This window comes from Poecile atricapillus, chromosome 3 (genome assembly GCF_030490865.1).
Source record: "Poecile atricapillus isolate bPoeAtr1 chromosome 3, bPoeAtr1.hap1, whole genome shotgun sequence".
Lineage (NCBI taxonomy): Eukaryota > Metazoa > Chordata > Aves > Passeriformes > Paridae > Poecile > Poecile atricapillus.
Genome location: NC_081251.1, coordinates 57,264,277 through 57,282,069, shown reverse-complemented (window position 1 = coordinate 57,282,069; position 17,793 = coordinate 57,264,277). Strand labels below are relative to the sequence as shown.

Below are 17,793 nucleotides of genomic sequence, written 5' to 3'. Positions count from 1 at the left end.
ATCTTTGTTTCTGTCATTTAGACACTCTCTAATAGTTTAACATCTGTCTTACATTGTGGCACCTGAAACTGCACACAGCACTCGAGGTGAGTCTGCCCCAGGGCAGAGTAGTCCTGGTCTTTGGGTCATGTTTGCATGCCCTTGTCACAGACATGTAGGCAATACCATGTTGGGACAAGCGTGGTGGCAGCATACCTTGTAGACCCGGCCTAAGGTCACACCTGGAGTCATGTTTTATGAGAGAAAGGTGCTGGAGCATACAAACAGCAATCTGCCAACATGGGGGTCTCTGCTTTTAATGTGTGTCAACAGCATAGCTGCTGGATTTAAAACTAATTTTAAAGTGTAGAGTTTGGAGTTCTGTGATTTAGAGACAGGACTGAAAAATGTGATGTCAATACATCAAAGTTTGGGTTAAGCTAGATAGAGAGAATACTCTGATACTGTATAAATTCTTTGTCTTATAACCTGTGCCCCCTTTCCAGGTCCCATTAGAACCAATATTTTTTTTATTTTTCTGTTTTTCTTCTTTTTACCTAAACATGAACTTTAATGAATGATAGATAGATGAAGTTTCTTTTTTTCTCTTCTGCAGTATTGCCATTCTTATTAGCCCAGAAATTAGGACCAAGAGTTGACTATTGTGCTAAAGCTTTAGCAATTCACAAAAGCTAAGACCTTTTGATACAAAAGATAAAAATTAATTTGTGTATGAAAACAGAATGCAGAATTAGCTTCTGCACCACACAGAGAAATTACAGACTAGTGACTCTTGGCAGCAGTTTTTATTTATCTCTACCTCAAGGAACTAGTACTAATGTATGATTCATGGAAGTTTTTGATAGGAAAGCATTTAACTCATCTCTGGCTCTTGGAAGTGCTAATAAATGTTTTTCATTCAATGTTACTATTTCTGGCTTTTAAATTTCATTTCCATTTAGCAGTGAAAAAACCTGTTCATAACTATCCATAACAAGGGAATGATATATATTTTGTAGGTATGGAGAGAGGGGCTTTCTTTGAAGATATAGTATTCTAGCTCTGAAAATGGGCCTTTAGATGTTTGACCCCTTTGTAGCACTTAGGAATAACATCTATATATACTGTGTAGTACTAGTCTTAGAATCAATTACATGTTGGCTGCTTTATCACTCAACATATGAATGCTTCTAAGTTAAAGTATGATTAGCTTTTCCAGCCATTACTTCATGATGTATTTCTGAAAAGTGTTGTTAAAAGATTATCAAAGTGGTTACCAAAATTCTGATACTCTAAGCGTATCAAATATGATGTTAGACAAGTAGAATGTAAAATACTCTTTCCTGTGTACAGGAATATTTACACCTGTTTGGTTTTTGGTCTTTGAGTGTATTTATTATTGTGGCATAATCCATAAAGAAGTATGTACTGTGAGGAGAATCCAGAAGCCTATATCTTGGATTGCATGAGATGTACTTAACTTCTATCATTGAGCTGTATGTCTATAAAATACATTCATAAATGATACTTTGGTGTAGTGTACATCAAATACTATACTGTTTAGTCCTTTCAGATTCCTTTTAGAATTTAGTGGACATGCAAAATACATCTTTTGATGTTAAAACAGAATGGAATTTAAAGCCACCACTTTTAAGAAAAAAATGTGCAAACCTTTTGGGGAACACATAAACATGATACTGAGCTATCAAGTGGAAGAAGACAAACTTGTGCTTTTGTCTGCAACAAAGACCTAGAGGCAGACCTGGATGCCCAAGTGTTTGTTTTTATGCTACCATTTTCAGTCTCAGAAGAATCTTTCCTTGGTTCTTCTTAGTTTTGGTAAATTCTGAAATACCATGCTTGACCTCTGGGGTTTAGTGCAGATCTGGAAGGTCAAAGTTCTAAAGTTACTTACTACAACTTCTACCTGGAGATGGAAAACCAGACATCATAATACATGAAGTACTGAGGACTCTTCAAAAACATTGCCTATTCTGTGAACGTTCTTGGCCTAGTACAAGATAATGCTGCAGTGCTTCTGCAGGCTGAAACAATTGTTTCACTTGATCATGCCTGCAATACAAATTTTTATCTACAAACTACATGGGAAGGTCCTGGTATTCTGTAATCTTATCATGTATAAGAAATGGGAAGTATTTTTAAAACCTCTTTTTTACTTTTTTATCATATTGGTAGAGCTCCTGTAATGATCCTGTAACACAGGCAGTCATTTTCTGTATGACCTGGACAATGCATCTCACTGGATGAGAGCTTTTAAATTAAATAGGTGGATTTTTTAATAGTGACTTAGGCTTTCTCCTGTTCCTGTATTCCTCTTTAGAATGCTAGGAAATGCTCTAAGAAATTTTATTGCAATTATTACTTTGCACAAATCTACTCCCAGCTGCAGACTTCTAAGCATGTATTTTATATGCCATGATGCATCTGATACTCTGTAAACCTGTATATTTCATTTACTATGTAACAATAATTTTTATAAAGCTCTTTTCTCTTTGCCAAGAGGATACTGTTGAATCATTGTGATTTCATAAACTGATTGTTGATATGAAGTGGCTGAATCAGTATGGGAAGCTTTATATACGTAAAATAATTAATAGCATATAAAAGTTTTGCCCGAATTTTATTTTGTATGTCTTTCAGAAATATTTTATTATAAAGTAAGGTTTTAAAAATTGTTATGGATTTTTCTTGTCAATTCATTAAATTTTCTAGGTTTAATAAAGTTCCCTGTGTTAGTAAAAGGTGAGAAATAGCTGATTTTTCTCTGTGATTTGTTGTTGTTGTTGCTTGATTCCCTCTCTCCTGCCCTCTGAAAATCTTACAAAGCAGGTCAGGTTCTTAAAATCTGTTATATTTTTCTATTTTAGGAAATTTTTTGCCTAATAAGATTTTTTTTTAATACATTCCTCATTTTTAGCAACCACCAGGTGAATTTTGACACAACACAGTTAAAATTGATGTGTGTCCTGGTTTTGCCTGGCTTAGGGTCAAAACATGACCTCTTTCAGCACTGTATGTCTCCCAGTGGTTTATGATTTATATAAATGGTATGCCAGCCAGAAAATGCATTGCATTTATTTTAAGCACAATAATACACTATAATAATTGTATCAGAGGGCAAAGTAAGATGGTGTTAAGAATTTTCACTGCGTGAGGATTTTACTGGTTGGGTTGGTTCTTGAATTTTGTTTTTGGTTTTACCATATTAGCTTTCTTGCCGTGAAAGTTTGTACAGTTAAGGAGAAGTTACTCACTGGTAAAGCATTTTTACTGTGTATGGTTTTTACTGATTGATTCTTTAATTTTGTTTCCGGTCTTACCATATTACCTGTCTTGTCATAAATGTTGGTAAAGTTATAAAGTTTAATAACTCAATGTTTATTTTGTCCCTGCTGAATAAAGTTAAACAGGGCTTTCTGAGTACTGCTGTGTTTATTCAAATAGTATTTTAAAGCAGAGAAAGCTGGATTCATTCATGTTAAAACCCAGCAAATTACTTCTCTTTCTGCCAGCTGGCTTGGGTCTCAACAACCAAGATGTTGAGAAAGCAGCTTTTATTAGAAACTTTTAATAAGAGCGTAAATGGGCACTGAGTCAATTAATTACATTGTTGACAGCTTTGTTAATAGTTATTGGGGCTGTGATAGAGTTTCTTACAACATGAACATTCTTCCTGCCTGAAAGGAGGTTGTGGAAAGGTGGGCGTTGGCCTTCTCTCCCTGGCAAGAAGTGACAGGACAAGAGGAAATGGCCTAAGATGGATCAGAGGAGGTTCAGGTTGGACATCAGAAAGAATTTCTTCCACTGAAAGGGTGGTTAAGCATTAGAACTGCCTGTCCAGGGGAGGTGGTGGAGTCACCATTCCTTGAAATGTTCAAGAAATGTCTGGATTTGGTACTTAGTGCTGTAGTTTAACTGAAAAGTTGGTGTTTGTTCAAAGGCAGGACTTGATAATCTGGGAGGTCCTTGCCAACTCAATGATTCTGTGTTGGGTGCAGAAAGGAAATGGATCATGGCTTAGATACCAAGAGACTATAGATGAGAGTTAAAGAATGATACACAACATTAAGCATAAAGTATAACCAAATATAAGGGGGATTGGGGGCAGTATGCGGTAGGTGGGGTGGGGTTGAAAACATCTGAGTGATTACATGATTACCTGAAGCTCTGTACTCTTTTTAATGTCCTTTACCAGCAGGTACAAAGGAATAGGTTTCTATATGTATTTGACAAAATGTGAGTTAAAAGATTTTCTGGTGTCTTATTTTTTGTAATAGAGAAATAGAAGGCAAAGTATCTTTGGGTGTATTTTTTATTGGGGTTACATCCATCTTTCACTTGCACAAAAAAAAGAAGACATTTTAAAATTAACTACTGAAGTAATGGATTTTTTTCCCCCTGGTCATATGTTTTTTGATAGCGCTAATTGTAACATGAGGTCACAATTTATATATAGTAATCTACTTGGCTCATACTAAATAAGACAGATCTACTTTTTACTGTTATTTGTAGTGACATTGCCCATTTCTGCTAGGATGTGTATATCTAGGCATGTTCCTAAGCTGAAATGCCAGTTTTATCCAATCCAGGAAAGTTTGTTCTCTTTGTGTGTAATGACTAAGTCCTGTGTAAAACTGAGCGTTTATTTAACGTTTTGTGTCTTGTGCAAAAAACTTAGTGTTCCTTGTAGCTAAATGAAATAAGCTTACTATTGCAAGTGTTTCTCCTCAACATTTTTAAAGACCAAAAAAAAAAAAAGGAAGAAATAATTTGAAGTAATGTATAATTGAAATTCCAGGGCTCTGGCAGAACTAAGAAACTGAATATACATAATTACTTTGTAATGAGGCAGCATCTGTAGACAGTGACTGAACTGTAGGATCAAGCCCCTGTTAGTGTCAATTTTCATTTGTATATCCTGGTCACTTCTGGGCCTCTATAGGAAAGAACAGTTAAGCACTCAAGTTACAAGGAAACCATATTGCCAGGTAGACAAGTAAGAGCACTGTAGGAAATGTTAGAGGAACATACTTGCTTCAGACAAGCAAAGTAAATCTGTTTCAGTTTTGCCTGTGTGTGTGGATAATACCTCATTTTAACTGTGCTTGGCTTTTCTCTTTAGTATAGAGCTAAATCTAAGATTGCAGGACCTTACCACAATAGAATCCCAGCTTTCTTTTGAGTCCTTCTAGTGGTACTGTCAAAGAAATTATTGTACTTTTATGTAGATGTAAATTTGATTCAAACTCACATTTCAAATTTAAAAGCTGTAGTGCTGTATTCCTACTTTAAGCAGTATTTTCTTCTTACATTGAAAAAAATATCAGATTGTGTTGTGGGGGTTTTTATTTCAGATTCAGCTTTTAAATTCTAAAGAATAATGTCTTAATAATACTTTTAAACTGTCTTTAAAAGTAGAGTCCTAGAGACATAAGCTTTCAGAAGAGAAACGTAAAACTAAAAGATTCAGAAGTAATATAGAGCTGACCAACGTGATTTAGTTTGCAAGTATATATGGAAATATTGGCTGTATTGATTGCAAAGGTCATAGAATTGTGTTCTTAGGAAAAAAATAAATTGCTTTTGCCACCTCATCAAGTCTTAAGGCATTCTATGTTTTGTCTCGTGCAATTCATTTTTAATGTGAAAACTAGTTTCACTGAAAATGTGTATTTGCATAATTTGCATAGAGTTGCTCTAACACAAAAAAAGAAAACGCAAATCATCTTGTTTAATCATTTGTTTAAGCCTGGCAAAAATTACATAGGTATCTTTATTGTGACAGAAACAATAAAGTTTTAATTCTTAGTTTTGTTCAATTCGCAATAGTAGTAAACTGTGTCTTTGATAAAGCTGTAGTTTATGCATGAAGAAAGCAGAGCCTGTTGTGAAAAATAAGTAAATTCATGGTTGGCTATCTTAGCCAACTTTGATCGTTGTTGTAAATGTATTTAGCAATGATTTCCTACAGCTTAAAAAAAAAATTTAAAAAATTTAAAAAAGGATTGCTTCATTTTGTTCTGTGGGTAGTCTTATGTCTGCCTGTTGTAGGAGAATTGATTGTTTTTCATAGAACAGTGATCTTCACCTGGAAGCAGTTGTGCTTGAAACACTATTCCTCATTTATTAGCTGAGTGCTTCCCATTTCTGTTACAATGTTGTGCTGTTGTTTCTTCCTTGGGCCTCTTAGAGATTTAAATAATGCTTAAGAACCAGTGACACAAAGGTCATTAAGGCTCTAGTTTTGTCTCTACTTTGGATGGGCAGTCTTTTATAGCTCACCTGAATTCAGCTTCACTGCCATCAATGGGAGGAATGAGTCACTTCCTGTAAGACTGCTTAGACTTAAAACTTAATTTTTAATATCTCTTTTATTAAAAGTTTTTATCTTCTTTTTAAGGCCTTGGACAGGAAGGAAGTATTCTAAGAGAACTTACGCTGCATTTTAGAATGAGTGATTTTCTTAAATCCTCAGGACTGTACATTCAGTCTTCTCATGTGTGTGTCTTCTTGCATTTGATTTCAAAGCGTGCTATTTGGCATGTATAGTAAGAGTGTTTGCATAATACAGCAGGAAAATAAAGAGAAATGAATTGTTGTACAGGAATAATTTACATAGAGTTCCATATCTCTTACATAATTTGTTCAAAGACTAGAATCAAGACAAGCTTAGCTACATAATTCTTCCTACCAGGATGAACTTGGGAGGCATCTATTAAGTATTAGTTTTCAATAGTTTTCGCTATCCTGTTTTTAGTTTGATTTCCAAAGGCCAGTATATTCAACTTGTCTTCATTTCCTGGTATTATCTGAAACCTAATTTTTGATAGCAGATTTGAAAGAGACTTCCATTTGTCTTATGGTGTAGTGTGTACTTAGCAAGAAATTCATGCAAAGGGGAGATCTCATTTATCTGGGGAGAAAGGCTCTCCCTAGAGTTTACAGTAGAAGCTGGGAAGCTAAGCTCAAAACATTTGCAGAACAGATTATTTTTTCTATGTTTGAGTAATTATGTAAGCTCATGGCTTTCCACCATTTTTTTATATCAGAGATATATTCATATTAATGAAGCTTACTTGAATGTATATGTAAATGTAGGAAAAGCAGATGGATTTTGTTGTTGCACTTGTTCAGAAAAACAGGCCTCCATTCTGATAACATTTCCCAGCTAGTGTTTACTATCATTCATTTAAATTTGTACACTGTAGTAAAATCTAGCAGATTTAATGCTTTTTAAAAATCATGTTCAATGACTAATCTGATTTTCTGTCTTTTTTTTCTGTCAGCTTTACAGTATAGTCATTACAATTGTGCACTTTTTTCTGCAAGATTCCATGTTAGTCAAAGATAGTTTTTACTATAAACTTTCCTCATTAGAATTAAATCCATATTCCTGCACAAAAAACAAACATTAAGATGAAGGTCAGGTGTAGTGGTGAAGAGCAGATGGTGGCAGATACCCTCTGGCCCAGTCAAGTATTCAACATGCATTTTTACTTCTATATTACCTGCAGTCCAGTAGACCTGCCAATGCCCAAATATTCATTATTGAATTGAATAATATCTATTTAATTACATAAATAATAATTATGTAAAATATATAATTTTTTACGTAGTTAAACCAAAGTGAATCAGTGATTATCTCTTTTCTTCAAATAGAATTTGCAAGCCAGTATTTGGAAAATTTACAAAATATCACTGGCCCACAACTGAAGTTTAAGGTTCTGATCTGAGTTTACTGAGGCCGAAGGTAGTGCTCCACTAATTGGGAGCTTTTAGTTGGATTAAGTGACCATATGCTTTTATTCTATAAGATGAAATAGGCTTGACTTTTGAAAGGGCCAAGGATTATGTTGTCTTATGTAAATAGCTGTCAAGAATTTTATCATATGAATATCTTGCTTGAAGAAAGCTACACATATTTTATTTAAGTCCTATTTTTTTTCTGCTTTGGCTTTGGTGTGTTAAGGCAGTGAAAATATATTTAACAAACAGTAAAATTCTCAACTGGATCAACCAAAAACTTAAGATCATTAAATTTTTTTTCATAGACTGTACTGGATAATATGACAAGAGTAGAATTTGGGAAGGGCTTTTGCTTTGTTATAGTTGCATGTATCTCAAGAAAGTCCATAGGAAAACTGATTTTATCTACTTTATCTTTGTTGCTGTGGAAATTAGGACTGGAATTATATTATGTATCAATTACATATAGGAAGTGTCTGGGATTTTGGTGTTTATTGCTTTGCAGAAATCAGTTCTGTACTAGAATTGGTTTAAGATTTTTTTTTTCAATAATGGTGAATATCTCTCATGGATGTAGTGTAGTTTGAGTACTCAAAAATGAGAAATTCTTTTACATTTATAAGTTTATGAGCATATGTACATGTCCTCTTATTTTTATACATGAAGATGTATAAACAGAATGGTTCAAACAATTCTGTTTCATTGTTTGCACTGCTTGAGAGTTAGTGTCCATATATGAACATACAATTCAGTCTATAGCTGTGCCAGTAATTTTTCCAAGTCTGTATCTCCAAATATTAAGAAAAAATAAATATTGAAGTTGTTAGTCATCATCAACTTGAGTTTTATTTTTTTCCTGGAATTTAATAGTTATTTACAGTAAGCAAATATTTCTGTACTAACTATTGCATCAGTAAGTGACCCAGGAAATTACACTTTACTTTCTGATTTGTCTTCCTATTACAGGCAAACTCAAATCTCTTGCTTCCTGCATCATCTCTGTCACCACACTCCAAGCTAAGACTGCCGGGCTCTCTGAGTGTTCCACTGAATCCTCTGTATTCTTTCACTGCTGAAAGTGGTAAGTTTCTTTACTTCTTCACTCTTTGTAGGGAGAGGGTGATATCTTCTATGAGGATTATTTTGTTTTCTGCCTTTTAAAATTTCACTATGCAGCTCTTTCAGACACTAACGCATTTTTGTTATAAGTGATATTGTTTATTAAGTGCGGTGTGATACAGTCCAATGCTGATGCATGTTTCTTTGTAATACTTTCTTTTTTCTTTAAGCTGTACACCTATTTATTAGTGCTGTAAGAGGATGACATTGCCAGCTTTTCTTAACTTAATATTTGGATAATATTTTAATGCTTACTAAAGTATCTTAAACATGGTCACTCAAAAAGAATAAATTTAAAAGCATATATACTACTATAGAACCATAGTGCTTGATAGTTTGTTTGAAGTTGTTTTTAATCTATTTTTAGATTTTTTTCCTAAAGATATTTTTTATTGAAAGATTTTGAGAAAAAGTTAAGCAATGCAATCATGTACATTTGTGCTGCTTACTTTGCTAATAATACCAGTTTCATTACTAATCACAGTATTTAATAATAAAATGTATAATTTCATGCCATTTTCTTTTTTTCTGGGCACCTGTAAAATAAGACAGAATATTGGCACCTTAATTTCAAAGTGTTTTTATTTTGTATCCTTGAGAAGAGTAAAAAGAATTCCAGAGGGAGGGTGGAATATATAATGATATAAAAACAGGTAATAGAGATTTAAAATGTAGATAGTAAAGATAGGAATAATCTCTATAATTATATAGAATTATCTCCTAAAGGCAGACAATTTTTTTCGCAAATGAAGTTATGATTACTTTTTCTGAGCAGCTGGGGAAATAGTCCTTAGCATGGTCTAAAACATTGACCACTGGTCTCAGAATCACTCTTAGTCACTAATTCACAATGCAAATGGCCATACACCAATTAACTTAAGTATTTTTATTTTCTACCTAAAGAAAAGAGCTTGGAGCCATAATAATATTCCTCTGTTGCTCAACAGATGCATGTTATTTCGCAGTGTGTAAAGCTTACAGAGGCAGAATGCATATGCTTACATAGTGTGACTACTTAAAATAAGTGGACTAACCCTTTAAAGAGCATTAACAAATACTTTTAAGTTGTTCTACATGGCTATTGCTAGTATTGCTCAAACCAAGCAATTTTATTTTCTTGAATTTTACTTTATGTGGAAGCACAGATAGAAGTGTTGATGGAGACTTCCTAAATAGCATGAGCAAACATAGGTGTATGTTACAGCTGTTGATGAACACTCTGTGTTTTTGTTTCCAAAACTGGCCGGTACTTCCAAGATGATTCACGGGTACAGGATAGTATTTATACAAGGGAAGCATAGTATAAAAGGAAATACAGTAAAGAAGAAGCCATGAGAACAGGAAGATATTTAAGGGAAGACAACCATAAAAATGCTAGTGGGCTACAATTGAAATCAATTTTACTGTAAGAAAGTCTTTTAAAATTGTGAATTACTTCTCTGTCATTTTTTGGGCCTTCAAGTTGTTCTACTGTGGTAGATTTGTTTTCAGTGGAACATGAAAAGCATTTACTCATCTGTTTCATCATTCCCCATTGGTTATAAACTGTGAAGATAAGTGCTCGTGTTCATAGTGCCTAACTGCCAGTTATATTTTGCTTTTGAATAACAGAAAGTCTGTACTTAAGCACATCTCTTGATTTATTGATTGTTCTGGAAGGACAGAACCTTTATTTTCTGTGTTGGTTTTATGTACAAAATATATTTTCATTTTGTACTTAAGTTAATTGGGATGTTGAATTGTTATAATTGTCCATACTAGGGATCCAGCAGGTGGTTGCATATTCCTGAAGGTTATGTTGACAGTTCAGTTCTGTCACCTTTTGCTGTGGATTCAGTGCTTCTTGGGGCAAAATACAGAATTCCATTTAGCGTAAACCTCTGTTAATATATTTAAACACATAACTGGTGTATGTGAATGCTCTAGTAGTTTGGTAAGGTGGGAGCTGATATCTTGTAGTATGAGCAGTGTAGTAGCCTGAATATATGCAGCCCTTTCTTTTTAAAAGACAGTTTAATTGTCTCGGTCTTGCCTGAAGTAGGAAGCAGTAGAAAAACAGTGTTTCCATCTATGTGCTATATGGGCAGTAGCAGTAATTCTTTTCATATCCAGATACATTTGCAGAATTAGCTGTATGTGACTTTGTAATATAATACTTCAAATAAAAGTAATATTCACTGCCATGGCTTTTAAATATGTGTGTTCATTTTGACAAATGGGTTCTGTACCCTGACATATCGTGTGTTTTGGCTTTTCTTCAAGTGCATAATTTCACAGGTTTGTAGGCTTTAATGAAGCCCCAGTCTTATTCTGCTATTTATTCTGCTATTTATTCTGCTGTTTATTCTGCTGTTTCCCCACTTCCCTCAAGATCAGTTAGCATATGGATGCTGAGGCAAGACTGCCTTTGTTTCCAACCAGTTTGCTCTAAATTAAGTAATTAATTGTTTAATCATCTGATAGACAGCTTCAGTATCTTTCTCAATGACAGAATATTCTTTTTGTGAGATGAGTAAAGACAAGATCATGATATTATTGACCATGGAGCCTAACCCTCCTCCTTAAAGTGGATTGGTTTAGAGCTCAGGACTGTGTCCATTTGGGTTTTGAGTATCTCTAAGGATGGAGATTCCAAAATTCCAAAATAGGTTGCTGGACAACCTATTACAGTATTTGACTATTCTCACAGGAAAGGATTTTTAATTACCTTTAAAATGTATTTTGTGTATTTCAGTCTGCATTGGTGTGTGGGATTATTTCTCCCTTAGTTCAGGACTTGGCATTTCCCCGTGTTGTACTTCAAGAGGTTCTTGTTGGCCCAAGGTGTGGCTTGTCAAGGCATCTCTGAATGGCAGCATGTCCCTCTGCTTTATCAGCCTCTCCTCCCAGAGTTTTATCATCTTTGAATTCATTGAGGGCGTACTCAGTCCTATCATCCATATCATTAATGGAGAAGTTTCAAGTGTGGACTCCAATATCAACCTGTGGAGTGCACCACTGGTCTAAAGTCTTCAGTTAGATTGCATGTGAGTAGTTACAAACTTCTAAACTCCAGCTCAGCCAACTTCCAGTCTGCTGCACTGTCTGTTTTACATAGTGCACACCTGAGCTGTTTTTTGTGAGAATGTTATGGGGGACAGTGTAGAAATCTTGCCAAATTCAAGGTTAACAACATCTACTGCTTTCCCATTGATTCTATGCAGTGCTTTTCAAGAGATAGTTCTGTCAAGAGCAAGACAGAAAAACATGACTTTATTTCAAACAGTAATTAGCAAAAGAAGTGCCACAAAGCAGGTAGAAAACATGGATACACTTATTTTTATGTATTGTGTATAAAGCACTTCATTAGAGACATTTCATCAGATTTTCAGATTTAGCATAATTAATTAATGAAGATGTGTGTTGTGTGCCTTCCTCTCACAAAGATTGTTTGAAATTTGAGGGAAAGGCATGGAACTTAGGTTTTCTTGCTGTCTGTCATGATAGCCTGTTAGCTGAAATTTTTCATCAAGAGTCTGACTCATTTTACCACATCAGGATAATTTTTGTGCCTGCTTCAATATAGTTGTAGCTGCACTCCTAGCTATTTCAATAATTTGAAAAGTTTGCTAGATGTTTGTCTTTAGAGAAAGTCATCCTCTTTGAGTTTTGAAGTTGTAATTTAGATTCATGAAGTCTTATGGGTGTTCAGTACTGAAAGGAATCTGTCCCTAAAAGGTTTGTTATATTTAAGGTTGCTGAACTTCTTTTCCTCTTCGTAATCAAATTTTTTTTTTCTTGGTAATGCAGTTTGATTAAGATGTGTCTTTGATAGTGAGAATTGAGGTTTTACCTTGCCTGTGCTGTATAGCTCTGGCTACACTCCTGCTTAGTGATGGTTTTATCATACCTGGCCAATAGTGCTGTTCTGCAGTACTGCACTGTAGCATTATCCAGGACTTTGTCTTAAACATTCCTGTCTCTTCTCATACGCTTCTCTTTCATAACTTCTTCCAGGATGAACCATTTCCTAGTTGTTATTTTTTAAACAAATAGGGAAATAACAAAAGCTCCAGATTTTCAATTGCTCATTCTATCTGACAGACATTAAAATCGCCTCTGGTTTTGTTTGCCTTTCCTCCTTAAGACTGTGAGCATCTTTGGACAATGAAATCACCTTCCTATGAGACACTGTTTTGCCAGTCTGTGGCATGCCATGAAAGAAATATCTGGCATCTTTGGGCTTTATTCAACAGTGACTGTTCAGTAACTACCACTATGTTCAGGACGTGCTTTCTAAAATAAGTTTTAGGTTTCAAGTCATTGTAATTAACAGTGACCCTAATTGTTAATTATGTGGGAGATTGAAGCTCGACTATAAATACTACACAGATCTGTTCACTGAAAGTTGGACTTCAATAAAACCAGTTAATTAAACTTGCTCTTAAAAATTAATTACATATGTGCTAGAAACGTGATGGTTCTTGTATCTTTAAAGAAAATCTCAGAAACAAAAAGCACAACATTTTGGCAGGGTTCAGAACAATTGGAAATTTTCTCTCCATTAACACAACTGACAGTCAAAGGTGTTTTCCACCTATATAAAGGGAAAGCTTCAAAGCACTCTTTATTGCTGTCTAAAGATTAACAAAACTGACTTCATATTTAAGTCCTCTGTTACATTTGGTCTACTATTTAAAACTTCTTCTTTAGGTCTCAAGCAGATGGTGAAATAGATTTCTACATCAAAGATATCAGTTAAATGTTCTTAAAATACCATTTTTATTCTTGGGGTTTTTTTTTTGAATCAGAGAAAGGAGGTACACCAAGTAGAAAAATTCACATTGTGCAGAGGTGCTGCAGAAACACATGGCAAAAGTTGCAGTCTCATATGTATGTTAAATCATTGCTCTCCCCCCCCCCCCCCCCCCCCAAGTATTTCATACTTTCTCCCCAACTCTGTAACATCCATCCTTCAATACTGCAACAGCCCTGGAGGAATTGGATGGGTTTGTTTATGTTTTTTGGCAGGTATATATATGCCTTTCATGTAATTTGTGCCACTCAAGGAAGAATGTCTGCAGAAAGTTTGTTCAGTGTGGCCTCATTCTTTTTGTCTCTTACTAAGAAACTTTCAGGGGATAGAAAACTTAGACAAACTGTAAATGAAAATGTATCAAATTAACAATTGAATTCAATTTCATTATTCTAACAACTTATTTTTTTCTAATTTGAGAATAATCATGAACAAGATATTCCAAAGAGATACTAAAAAATGCAACAGAATATATTGATTGAAGGGTGCATGTATTTGTACTATATAGTCCACGTATAAGATGAAATACAATATTTGTAGTGACTCTTGAAAGAAATGATTGAAAGACATAAGATGATTAAAAGAAGGCATGTGGCACAGGTAGCAGCATTGTCATCTTCCCTGCACTACTGTGTTGAAAATGTGTAATTTTGACCTTGGGGGTGAACATTTTTGTTCAGAGGGTGTGTCAGTGGGAGTGCCCATTGGTGAAATCTGTTACTGGTATCCAATCCATGCCAACAAATGGAATGGCACATAGATCACCGAACACATACTTTTTTTTTAATCCTAGCATATTTGTGTTAACACTGTATTTTAACACATCAAATTTTAACATGGGAGTGAAATATCTTCCTATTCACTTTTTAAGAGAAATATCTTGAGTGTGTGTAAAAGACTTCTTGCCAAGAATATAAACATAAGAAAACAACTCAATTTTGTTTTGAAAGAATCTTGGTATATCTGTTCCCTATTGAATTATAATGTATGCTACCTCATTAGCTCACCCAGTAGCTTCATTTAGATTTGCTGTGATGATGAAAGCAATTAAGCCTCCAGGGCTGCACAGATCAGAGCTATGGAAATGGTGTAGCAATTTGCCATAATGCCTAAGTCCCATTGTCATTTTTCTTTTTATCCCCACATCTTCTTAAAATTGGGCCAGGAGCATACTATGGTGAGGAGAACCATATACACACCTAAAAGTGGTTCAGAACCCACACTATTAGTTGAAAGTAGTTTGAGTGTAGTATAATCTGCTAGTAGGAATAGCTAATGATAGGAAACTAATTTTACTTCATTTTATTTATGACAAAGCTTAAAAAAGGGAAGTAGGTAATGTATAATAATTTCACAAAGTTTCTCAATTTCATTAGCATTGGTGAATCTGCTGGCCATTTTTTTTGTGTTACTGATTGAGAAAATAATGAAGTGATGTTATGAGGCCTATGCAAAATGGTTTTGTAGTCTTTGTATTGGTTGCCTGATCTGTTTATCTTTTCTATTTATTCTTACTGCTCCTACTCCCTCCTTCTCAGAGAGAGAAATGCAAGTCCTCAATGGCCTTGATGCGAACAGGCAGTCCAGTGGGCGAAATATGTTTTGATTAGCAGTCTGCAACCCATTAAGTCTGGAACTGGACAGAAATGCAGAACACTTAGTTTGTCCTGTAGAGGTGCTGCCAACACAGGAAGTGATACATGAGAATAAATGCTTGCAGAGTGGTTAGCTTCCTGCAAGCTACAATCTGCTGCTAGTAGATTATGTCATGCGCTTGAAAAAGGGGAATGTTCATCAAGATGAAAGAATTAAGTGCCTAGTACTTGTTTCTCACTTTTCATTTATTTTTCTATGTTCTTATGCAGTTTGCTGTCTTCCTGCTCTGTCTCATATCTGAAGAACTAATTCTGCCTGACACACTTTTCAGAAATTGAAACTTTAAAAAACTTTCAAGAGAATTGTTCTAATATCTTTATGGGGATGTTTGGGTTTTTTTAAAAATGTTATCCTTTTCATTTCATTATTCTAGTGGGATACTGATGGCAAAAAATTAAAAATTTTGCTTAGTATTTTCTTCTACATTCCTAAATGTAGAAGCATGAGTTTCTTTCTGTTATTACATGAAATAACTTATTGCAAATTTGCAGAATTCTCATGTTTTCTGTAATTTGTAGGATGTAATTGATTTTAACTCTGTGGCTGGATCAAATATATATGTTTTCTTTCTTTTGGAAATCATAAACATCCTCAACACCACTTGGTCTGGGTAACAATAATGCAGAATACTAGCACTTTTTAAATGAGTAAATTTGACTTAATTTATTCCCTTGGTTTTTGAGTATATTATTTTATTGTGGGATTTTTTTCCTCCTATTAACCAAAGTTAAACATACCTTTACAGTCATTACAAGCCTTTGTTTTAACTAAAGATTACTGCATAGCCACTGAGAATTTATTATAATTAATTAAGGTTTAGATCCAGTTAGCAGATTTTCTCTTTATTTTTCGAAAGATGGTAGGAGAACTCAGTAGAAAGAAATCACCAGCTCAACACCACAGATCAGCTCTCAGCAAGTGTCAACTGACGTAATTATGCTGATGTTTTCTGGAAGTATTTTTACCATAAGCAAAAGAGCATTAAGTCTAAAGAACTTTTTATTTATGTCTGTTAATTTGAATGGGAACTCCCCTGGGGAAAATGATCATTCATTTTAAGATATTCATTTCTCTCACTTTGACTTGAGGGAAATGTGTAAGAGAAGGGAAGGAGAAAGAAAGAAAGAAAATTTTTTTTTTGTTATTATTTGCTTATAACACGATGGAAGAACTGAAAAATACAGCTTACAGATATTTTTCTCAAAGTTAGTTTTCTTTTAAAAAAATAGGAACATCTATCATAAGATGTTTTTTGTTATTTTTTTATACCTCCTTCTTTTATAACCTATTTGGCTATAGCATTTACATTTTGAAGTAGCTGTGACTCAGTTTCTTCAGTGCAAATAGATTACAAGGGCTCATGATGTTCCAGCTTACAGCCGACTTCGGCAGTAAATAAAAATTAAGAGTATCAGGACACACCTGTGCCTTCATCATGGCTTACAAGAAGCTCAGACCATTCTGCAGTGGAAGGAACTTCTCAGAGCTCTGTAACCCTGCTGTACTGTCCCCATCACTGGACAATGTCAGAATTCTGGCTCCAGGCACAAATACAGGACCTTGTTTTAAGGTAGAAGACTTGGTTATTTACATTTACTAAATGAATAGTAAAAATTATTTTTAATTTGAAAACATAAGTTGTATAAATAGATTCATCTGACCACAAATGGGTTCCAACAGAATAGTAAAGACACAGAGACATAACCATTAACATTAATGACAATCTAGTTCTTCTATTGTAAAAGGTTGCTTATCCAGTTTCTTCTATCTGATTGATAAGATGTTATAAATGTCAGAAGAGTTTGTATTTTTAGTTAAACTTGCTAGAATTGTTTATACTGAGATCAAAGATACACATGTTCCTTTATTATATGTTCTTTTTCATGTTTCTTCTAGGTAAGTTAATTAAAATATTTCTCTAAAAATTACACTAAATACAGAGCACAATAACAGCAATCTTTGAAGATTCCAAAAACTTTATCTAAAGAACACCATTTATATTTACTTGAAATTGGTGTATGTTAGGGTAATTACTGCTGAGCCTTCAGGCTAAAGGAAGTACTCTCAGCCAAATTATACAAGGGTGTGGATTAAATGAAGCATTACTCTCTGTTTGGCAGCAGTGGATATAGATTGCAAAATCAGGGTGTGACGTAGAACTGTGGAAAGTCTCTGCCAAAAGTGATTTGGCCTAAGTGTGCCCTTACTTTCTCAGTTATGTGGATCCTAAAACAACTGAGTCTAATTAATTCCTAAGTATAGAGGTCCTGTTAACTGTTTTCACTCTGAGCTTGTCTGTAACTTTGAGCTACTGAGTCATGAGACAACATGCTTGATTGGAATTTCAGCTGGTCACAGAGGGGGAAATAGTCCTTCTGCCAAGGACTGTGCCATAAAGTATCAGTTCTCTCATCCAACAGAAGGCCCACATCAGCAAAGATGCTGTCTGTACAGCAATAAACATGAGTGAATAAAAT

General features: G+C 34.5%; 1 protein-coding gene across 3 annotated transcripts in view; it reads left to right on the top strand.

Moving 5' to 3' along the window:
• Positions 1 to 17,793, top strand: part of AHI1 (Abelson helper integration site 1) — a 90,749-nt gene that overhangs the window by 36,106 nt on the left and 36,850 nt on the right. For all 3 annotated transcript variants that reach the window (XM_058836448.1, XM_058836447.1, XM_058836449.1), the window contains one exon: positions 8,713 to 8,827. In XM_058836448.1, coding sequence (XP_058692431.1) covers positions 8,713 to 8,827 — 115 coding nt within the window. The remainder of the gene's footprint in view (positions 1 to 8,712; positions 8,828 to 17,793) is intronic.